The sequence below is a fragment of the Mus pahari genome, chromosome 14 (genome assembly GCF_900095145.1).
Source record: "Mus pahari chromosome 14, PAHARI_EIJ_v1.1, whole genome shotgun sequence".
Classification (NCBI taxonomy): domain Eukaryota; kingdom Metazoa; phylum Chordata; class Mammalia; order Rodentia; family Muridae; genus Mus; species Mus pahari.
This window is the reverse complement of record NC_034603.1, coordinates 9,416,159-9,425,641: the sequence shown is the minus strand read 5'-3', so window position 1 is coordinate 9,425,641 and position 9,483 is coordinate 9,416,159. Positions and strand designations below refer to the sequence as shown.

Sequence of the window (9,483 nt, the reverse complement as noted above, 5' to 3'; positions counted from 1 at the left end):
TAATGTGTGCATGGTAGGCACACATCAACAGTGTTCATACACCAGCACGCACATTTTCCTGTTAAAAAACATATATCCACCAAAGAGAACTGGGTTCTTTAGCAAAATGTTCGATTAGAGAACTGTGGCAGGGAATGCCAAAGTCTGGCCAGTAAGAAATTGCTCAAACGATGATGTAAGCATGTCAAAAGGGCACAGAAGCCACCTAGACTGGTTTTACACTATATTTTAAGCATAAAAGTATTGTTTACCCCCTGAATTAAACAGTAAATAAGTTCAAGGTTTGGTTAGAAACAAGAGGTGCTTTAAAACTAGTTTCCCACAAAGTAAGCACCCAAAACTTGGTATCACAGTGAAAAAACCCAGCAGATACTATCTTACTCCCTGACCAAGGCAACACTGTCAGCATCAGCAATAGGGTGAAATTCTTAATTCACGACAGGGTACCAGATGCAGGAATATTGTAGACAATAGACCTCATCCTGAACAGTCAACAGACAAAATTTCCATCATTTTCAAGTCCAAAAGCTAAGGCAAGCACAGGAGCATACTGTCAGAGGGTCTGGGAACTAAGGCCAGAGTGTCACCATGAGTTAGAGGCCACACTGCCAGCAAAGCGCTATCATGAGAAAAGAAGCAGTAAAGCCAAGGAAAACGTGGGAACCTGTTCCATGCTGAAGTGGGCTCCAGCCCTGTGCTGGAGCAGCACACCCGAAATACAGGGCTTTCTTAGGTCAAGAACACTGTAGGGATTAGGCCAGCATAGATGGCATAGGTCTGAGGCCTAAACAGTAGTACCATGTCCATGTTGATTTTCTAACTTTAATGGCTGCATTGAGAGAACACACTTTTTTGAAGAAAAGAAAACGTAAAATATTGAGGTGACAACATGTCAATTTATTAGAAAAAAGTGTAAGGTTTTCAATCTGTTAATATTTTACTTGTAAGCTTTTCACACACTTCAATTTTTTTTTTTAAGAATTAAAAAACACAAAGAAGATGCAAGACTTTTTTTCTAGACCACCTTGTCTGAATCTTTAAAATGAAATGAAGCCACTGACTTATATTCAGGCGCCTAAACTGTTTTCTGACAGTAAGAGGCAATTAACTCTTCTGTTGTTAGGGTTTTATCATTTTTCAATTTCTTGACATAATCACTCTGGCAGCACCAAACCAGTTAGAACTTTTCGTTAACTCAAGTTACCCAAAGTACTGCAGTGTACTTTTTTTCCTTTCTTAAAATTTCCAGTTCTGTCCTTTCTGTGAACAGACAAGCATTCTTAGACAAAGGGTATACAACGCTTACTCAAAAATTTACTCAACATTATTTTTACATCACATACAGACACACAAAAAATATTTTTCCATGAAGGCACCTTTTCATTTCATATGATTTGTACTCCAATGTTTTTGTAGTAAAAATACAATTAAATATGAAATTAGGAAAATGTAGCATATAAAACTTAATGCAGAGCAGTAAAAGTTATCATTTATCCATATCTATATCTCCTATGCAAACCAGATCTGAATGTAATCTTTTACAACCATATTGAAATACACTTTGCAATCTTTTAACTGTAGACATTGGATGCTTTGTCCTTCTCATGATCAGCTGCATTAAGTTGCCAGCACCTGCTGGGATCCACAAGACAGAGAAACACTAAGCAATAGCAGTCATTTCTCAAGGTTTGAGAAATCTGGTCCACCCTTTGTGTAGTTCCCTGAGATTTCTGCTCCACTAAAGTCAAAACCAGGATTCTGAAAGACATAAAATATTAAAACTTACAAGGATAAGCTGAATTCTTAATTGACAAAAAACAAAACCAAAAGTCAAAAACTAAGAAACAGTATCAAACTTGAAATCCCCTAAGGTAAAACAAAAACTAAGAGGCCACTTCAGCTTTCAGTCTGTAAACACTTAATTCTGAGTGATTCCTGTACCTGTGTGAGCACCATAAAGACTGTAGCATGAAACATTCCTTTCCATTTCACAAACAAATAAAATCTGTTTATTTGTATAAACAGATTTTAAAAGCTTTTTTTCTTTCCTGGAGGGCACACTACGGACTGAACACAGGCTGTCTTTGCAGACTAAGCAAGCCCTCTACGCTGAGCTTTTTCATTTTAAATTTAATTTTTATTTCTCCTGAGACATGGCCTTGAACTTGAGGTTCTCGTCTCACCCTCCCAAGTGGCTGGAAAAAAGGTCAGTATCACCAAGCTCAACTATGTTTTAAGTTTACTATATGCCATGCAGAGTTCTAAGAGTGATATTTATACTAGCATATTGATACATATTATATATTATGAAGTACTCATTCAAGCTTTAGACTTTTCAGGGGAAATTTCACTTGTTTAATGGGTCTTTTTTGAACTACTATTTGGAAAACACCATTTAAACAAATGTGGACTTTAAAAATTAGCAAATAAACTGTTCTAGAGGAGCTTAGGTTGTAGCAGGGAAACACAAATATGAAACCATAAATACAGAGCACAGAACTTAGGAAAACTGATTTGTCCAAGAGTCAGGAAATAATCACTTTCGACTCTGCAGACTACATGACCTGTCATAAATACTCAATTACAAGAAACTGCTATGTGTAAAATAACATCCTGATGAGTAAACACAGGTGAATCTCAGTAAAACCTGCAGAGACATAGTTAGGGTTAGTGCTAGTGTTAGGGTTAGGAGGCCGAATTTCTTCAGACCACATTTTGCCAACCTGACTTAGTGTTAAAGCTTGTACATGCTATAAAAAAGATAAACAGGAAGTATGGTTAGAGAAATAACTAGAAGAGAAAATTATTGACTTTAATGGGATAGTCAAAATGTGGACTTTTGTTTATTTGATTTGGTTTTTGTTTTTTGAGATGGAGTTTCTCTGTATATCCCTGGCTGTCTTAGAACTCACTCTGTAGACCAGGCTGGCCTCAAACTCAGAAATCCACCTGTCTCTGCCTCCCAAGTGCTGGGATTAAAGGCATGTGCCACCACTGCCCGGTGTCAAAATGTGTTTCACTGAGCAATGAGCTGAATGCTACAGAAAGTCAGAATCAGCAGAGAGTCAGGCATGCTGGTACATACCTTTAATCCCAGTACTTAGGAGGCAGAACACTTTAGGTTGAAGGCCAGTCTGCTACATACACAGTGAGACAGTCTCAGAAAAACAAAAAGGAAAAAACAAAGGAAGGGTAGGGCAAGAAAGTGCATCAATGATCCCATTAAGAGAAGGAAGAACCTGGAGAAGCTGAAAACAATGCATTGATCTGACTTGCCCTATCAAGACTTCTTCCATTGCTACTGTCTGAGAACTGCTTGTAAGATTCCAGGAGGCGGGGCCGGGCCGTGGTGGCGCATGCCTTTAATCCCAGCACTTGGGAGGCAGAGGCAGGTGGATTTCTGAGTTCGAGGCCAGCCTGGTCTACAAAGTGAGTTCCGGGACAGCCAGGACTATATAGAGAAACCCTGTCTCGAAAAACCTAAAAACATTCCAGGAGGCGAGTTAGCACTTTATTCAAGTAATCCAGACCAGAATGCAAGCAGATGGGGCAGTGTGAAATGGTAGCATTGTGAATGGGAGTGGAAGACAATGGTAATGAGATTTCCTACAAGTCGCCTGGAGGGTGTGCAGGCAGGCATGTAGGACTAAGGCAGACATCAGGTGTCTTCTTCACTTGTTCTCCCTGCTTCCTTTATTGAGGGCGTGTCTCTTAATAAACCTCAAACTCCCAAATTCTAGGTACTTCAGCCAGCTCGCTTGCCTGGGAGATCTTTTTTCTCTGCCTCAGGAGCACTAGGCGCTAAAGCAGCCACCAGACCTGCGCAGCTTCTGTACAGTTTCTGGGGATCCTCTAGTAGGCCTTTGGTCCTCATGCTCACATGGAGAGTGCCATAGCCACTGGGCTTTCTCTGACCCCCTCCTCCCAACCCTTAATCATGAACAACTGGTCTCCATTAACTACAAGAAAAAGTAGAATAAATGTGGGAGCAAAATTAGATTGCTCACCTTGGACACGTAATGTCTGGCAGACAGAAAAATGAGTATATGCAACAAGTAACTGAGAAGTGAGCATGATGCCTGTGGAAACTATCACTAAAAGAGGCAGATCGAAAGAATGAGGCAGAGGCAAGAGGTGAGGAATCCAATGAAGGGACAGATCCCTTTCATAGTATGCACCTACAGTGTCCAGTTCTTTAGGTTTATTATTCATGAATTACTGGTGTGCATTCAGCAATCGGTTTTACAGAAGTACATACATTTGTGAAATTTGAAACCTACATAATAAGCAATTTTCTAACCATTCACTTTAAAATTCACCCAAAAGGCTTTTTACACCTTTGTATTGCTTATGAATCCATGTGCATTTGGATGGTCTATCTGCACATACTCACTCCCACATCTGACTTACTTCTTTCTGGAATCTCTCTAATGTAAGTTTTCTCTGCATTTGGTCTTGCACCCAGGGGTCAGCTGCATATTCAGATTCTAAAAGAGAAGTCCAACAGTTTGCAGCATCTCTCTTGGTTTTTGTCAGGACAATGCGGACCATTTTTCTATCCTCTAAGATAAAAAGAAAGAAGTTACAGAGAAATTATAGCTCATCGTTAAACATTGTATTTTCCAAAGGCTATTAGGTAGTTTTGATAGACAAATGTTCTCAACACGTTTTTCTCCATCTTTCACAGCTATAAAGACAAGACTTAATATAAAGGAGAAATGATATCATGATCCAATTTTTAAAAGTGTATGAATCATAACAGATTTCTCTTACCCAAAGTCCATGTTCCTTCATCAGCAATTGTAGAATCAAACAATTTCCCCTGGAAAATCAATATAAGGTAATAAAATTACAGTATTTCACTAAGCTTTATAAATTCTCATCATTAAGATTTGGCTCACTTCAAGCTAAGGCACATCTTAGGCCAAGCTCCCCTATCTGTAGGTGAGCAACCTTGAACTTCTGCCTAATCAGAGTGCAGTTTACAAGTCTCACAACTTTACCATGGAAAAAACACACAGGGACAACTACCACTACACAAAACAGGAGAAGACATACTACTCTTTATGATAGAATGCAAAATTAACATAAAAATGCTTTACCAATTGATATGAACAAGACAGGGACTCCTACTGGAACTAAAAAAAAAAAAATGTTCTATTTTTTGTGTTCCTTCTTTCTTTTGTTTTGTTTTACATTTTTTAAGGGAGTGGGTGTTTCCTGTGTAGCCCTGACTGTCCAGGAACTTGCTCTATAGACCAAGAGCCTCAAACTCTCTCCCCAAACTCACAGAAATCCTGTCTTTGCCTCCTGAGTGCTGGTATTAAAGGTGTGTACAGCCACCACCTGGTGACTATTTTTTGTTTTCTTGAAGCAGAGTCTCTGTCAGTTCTCAACCTGTTCATCTCAACCTCTTTCGAGGTAACATATCAGATATCCTACATACCAGATATTTAATTACATATTCATAAATGCAAAATTACAATTATGAAGTATCAAGGAAACTAATTTTACGGTTGGGGGCCACCACAACATGAGGGACTTTATTGAAGGATTGAAGCATTAGAAAGGCTGAGAACCACTGCTCTATGGAGTCATGGAGATGGCTTAGTACATCTGGCTGGCTGGCCTAATTCGAAGAGATCTACCTGCCTATGGTTCCCAAATGCTGGGATTAAAAGTGTGTGCCACAACACCTGCCTTAAAAGTGCTCTCTCTTTTAAAGTCAATATTATTAAAGCTAGTTCAATCTTTTTTGAGAAGCTGGCACTAGAAAAAGCCAGTTTCTTAAAAAGGTTCAAATCAGCCAGACAGTGGTGGCACAGGCCTTTAATCCCCCAGCACTTGGGAGGCAGAGGCAGGCAGATTTCTGAGGTCAGCCTGGTCTACAGAGTGAGTTCCAGGACAGCCAGGGCTATGCAGAGAAACCCTGTCTCAAAAACCAAAAAAAAAAAAAATCACATATTGCAGAAACTGATGTCCAATTAGCTGTTGACTATTTTTTCTTCTCCTCCTGCCCAAGGTTACAAAACACAGTATCATGTCTCCGTTCACCACTACACTACATAGCCACCCAACAGGCTAGGCATCTAATCTAGGTGTGGTGTAAAATATAGTCTAACTGTTATGTGAGTCTTAAATTCTTAACCAAAAAGGGGGAAATGTGACCACATTAAAAAAATTGGTGAAATCATAAGTGCCTAGAAGACGCATATTTGTTCTTTTGACCTACTTAGCCGTCAGTCAGCAGGAACTCCGGAGGAAATAAAAGCACCCCAAATCTATTTTAGAAATAACGTGGAAAACAAAATCTGTGCAGTTCTACCCGCGCAAGATCTGCTCTGTGGGTGGAGTGCTCCGTGAAGACCCCTCGCCAGAACAATTTACCACTTTCTTTCTACCAGCCAGGAACTAACCTTGCCACACCCAGCAGTCATCCCTCTGACACCGTGAATTTTAGGGCTCGGGGTGCGGGAAAGCCAGAAGAAGGAACTCGGGACATGCCCTGGCTTGCTACCTTGAGGATCTCGCGGCCACCCACGGCCAGAGCCACGTGCCGACTCTGCAGGCCGCACTGGATGTCCTGCGCGCGAGTGCCCGGGGGCACCTGGACTTCAATGAACACCTCCTCCAGGGTCTGGTACCACTGTCCCCACGGAGTCCCGCAAGGAACCACCCCGCTGCGCTCCTCAAACGGGGCGGACATTCTGACAACGCCACGCAGGCACACGGCTCCGGGAGAGCACTGCACCGGCGGGACCAGACTCTGGGTTTGCCCCCGGCGCCTTGGGGTCACTGCACATGCGCAAGAGTCCAAACTTGCGAGTCCGAGGGTGCCAAGTTCTCCCTTTCAGAGCCCATTCAAGACACTCGTGAGCCCGGGTGAAGAAGACCGAAGCCTAGAGATATCCAAAGAACACTGACGCCGGAACAAAGGAGAAAAGCGCCTGCGATCTTTTATCCTGTGTGACGCCAAAATTCCGACGCGTCCCCGGGCCTGTAAAGTGCGCTTGCGCGAACTGTGCTACCCATTAAAACTGAGTAAAACCAGAAGTGATTGGATAGAGCTGCTTGCGGCGACGATCAGGAGCAGTCTCTTATTGGCTACTGGCTTGAATTTACAAACCTTCCGATTGGGCGGCGGTAGAAATCTAGTACGCATGTGCCTTGGCCCATGCAGGATTGGACAAATAGGTTTAGGTTTTCTGATTGGCTGGCGGGGGAAAGCTGGGGTAAATTTGAATTCAGGCGAGCTGACAGTTTGCTGGGGCGTTTGATTGCTGTCGCTTCTGGACCCAGGCGTCAGAATGTCCTTTCCTAAGGCGCCCCTGAAGAGATTCAATGACCCTTCTGGTGCGTACGGGTGCGGGAACAGGGTGGGAAGGGGATGTGCCCTCGTTTCCCAGTCAGCCGAAAGCCAGATTAGGTCTGGGGCGGTGTTTGTTTTTCTCCAAATTCACGCAGTAGACACTTGGCAGGCGAAGTGTAGGATAGGATGGTAGAGACGGGGCCCTGAGTGAAATGGCGTCCTCCCCGCACACAGCGAGTCTTCAAGCGTGAGATTCTAAAATAAGCCATCGACACCGAGGAGAAACCACAGCTGGTTGAACGGGATTAAGAGTTGGCAGGCAGCCGGGCGTGGTGGCGCACGCCAAATTTAATCCCAGCACTGTGGAGGCAGAGGTAGGCAGATTTCTGAGTTAGTGGCCAGCCTGGTCTACAAAGTGAGCTCCAGAATAGCCAGGGCTATACAGAGAAACCCCGTCTCAAAAAACAAACAAACAAAAACAACAACAAAAAAGAGTTGGCAGGCACTACGTACTTTTCTCGTTAGAATTTTCTGCATTGACATTACATTCAGATATAAAAGCATAAAGACTGAAAAATCTGTTCCGTTAAGACAGCTGCCCAAGGATTCTTTTCCACTCATGAAACAATTCTTAAGTAATGTTCAGCATTTTAACAATAAAATACTGGAACTTGGTGTGTAGATGGCAGAGTATATTGAGTGTTAGAATAAAATAATGTTTAATGTTTTCAGCTGTAAGAAATAGATGTTTCCAGACCCAGTGGCCTGAGCTATACACACTGTCAGTGACCCACACCTACAACAAATTAATAGCATGTTGGAAGTAAATGAGAAATGAGACTGAAATCTGCTCAATATTATGAAACTAAATTGGCAGAAATGGAGTGGGAACCCAGGCTTCCAAGGACATATTCTATGCTCTTAAGGACTGTGGTTTATGTACAAATAACTAGAGCCTTGGGTATGAGGTGATAGATGCTAACTGTGCAGCTGTACTGTTGTAAGGCCTATACGTTATTCCATTGAACAGCCAGATGAGAAAAGTACCAAAGTTGTACTCTTTACAAATGAGAACATTGAGGGAGTTTCTGACTGTATTGTGCAGCCAGCAAGTAAGTGATGGAGCCGAAGATGAAAGGCCGATTTATATCCTCTGTAGCATGTACTGGTTAGTAGTCTATATCTGTGATTTCTATCAACGTTCCTCCATTCACAAGGTCAAGTGAGTGATCAGACATAGCCATCTCCGTGGCCACACCATTTCCAGGGGATTCAGACAACTTAGGTTCTACAGAACAGGGTAGACCTTTTTGTTTTGAGCACGGTTTCATGTAGCCCAGGCTAGCCTTATAGTCCTGCTGCCACCTCCGAAGTACTGAAACTTAAGAGATTTGCACAACACACATGGCTCAGCTGCTGTTTGGTTTTAAGGAGCAGTAGTTAAGGCTTACAGTGTCAAAAATAATATGTAAAATATTTAATATTTGTAAGTCCATGGCAGCTTTTTCTACCTCAAGGAAACTTAAAGCATCCTGGGATAAAGGAGGGAATCTAACGGTTTTGGTTTTTTTTATTATTATTATTATTCAATGTGTTCTCCCTGTGTCTACAAATTGTCTAGCACAGTCTTTTCTGTAGCTTGTCAGACGCGGGTGATTTTGAGTCTTCATGTGGCTAATTACAAAATCCTCGTCCATTCTCACATACCAAACAAGATATTTTTTTTCTATACTGCTCAACATAACTATGAGCTAAATACTAGGACAATAGAAGCTACTCCCAAATTGCAAGCAGTTATGTTTACTGTAGAGATAAAGTAAGTAAATCCCTATGAAAGCATAATAAGTTGTTAGGAATTATAGACAGTGCTATGAGAATTTTCTAGCCTGATTTTTTTTTTTTTTTCCTGCAAAAGCTAGATGTTTACATTGAGATCTGGAAGGTGAATGAGAATTGGCTGAACAAAATTGAAAGTAGACTATACATTCTAAATGGCTGGAGTACTGGCTGGTTTTGTGTGTCAACTTGACACAGGCTGGAGTTATCACAGAAAAAGGAGCTTCAGTTGGAGAAATACCTCCATGAGATCCATCTGTGAGGCATTTTCTCAATTAGTGATCAAGTCAGGAGGGCCCCTTGTAGATGGTGCCATCTCTGGGCTGGTAGTCTTGGNT

General features: G+C 41.8%; 2 protein-coding genes across 2 annotated transcripts in view; one reads left to right on the top strand and one right to left on the bottom strand.

The window, feature by feature from the left end:
* Positions 1–874: 874 nt before the first annotated feature.
* On the bottom strand, positions 875–7,013 carry Nudcd2 (NudC domain containing 2). Its single transcript, XM_021212944.2, has 4 exons — positions 6,518–7,013; positions 4,774–4,822; positions 4,411–4,562; positions 875–1,758 (listed from the first exon to the last, which is right to left on the bottom strand). The coding sequence occupies exons 1-4, from the start codon at positions 6,704–6,706 to the stop codon at positions 1,675–1,677; spliced, it is 474 nt and encodes a 157-aa protein (XP_021068603.1). The 5' UTR covers positions 6,707–7,013; the 3' UTR covers positions 875–1,674.
* Positions 7,014–7,238: 225 nt separating this feature from the next.
* Hmmr (hyaluronan mediated motility receptor) overlaps positions 7,239–9,483 on the top strand; it is a 31,232-nt gene continuing 28,987 nt past the window's right edge. The window contains exon 1 of the mRNA XM_029546162.1: positions 7,239–7,353. Coding sequence (XP_029402022.1) covers positions 7,308–7,353 — 46 coding nt within the window. The 5' untranslated portion in view covers positions 7,239–7,307. The remainder of the gene's footprint in view (positions 7,354–9,483) is intronic.

Bases quoted from the DNA above. Each gene is read 5' to 3' on its own strand.
- Nudcd2 (XM_021212944.2), bottom strand. From the start codon at position 6,706: ATGTCCGCCCCGTTTGAGGAGCGCAGCGGGGTGGTTCCTTGCGGGACT. The intron at 4,563-4,773 runs GTAAGAGAAATC...TTTTTATCTTAG, and splicing joins TGAAGGAACATGGACTTTGG to AGGATAGAAAAATGGTCCGC. The intron at 1,759-4,410 runs GTAAGTCAGATG...TATGTCTTTCAG, and splicing joins TAGAGAGATTCCAGAAAGAA to AATCCTGGTTTTGACTTTAG.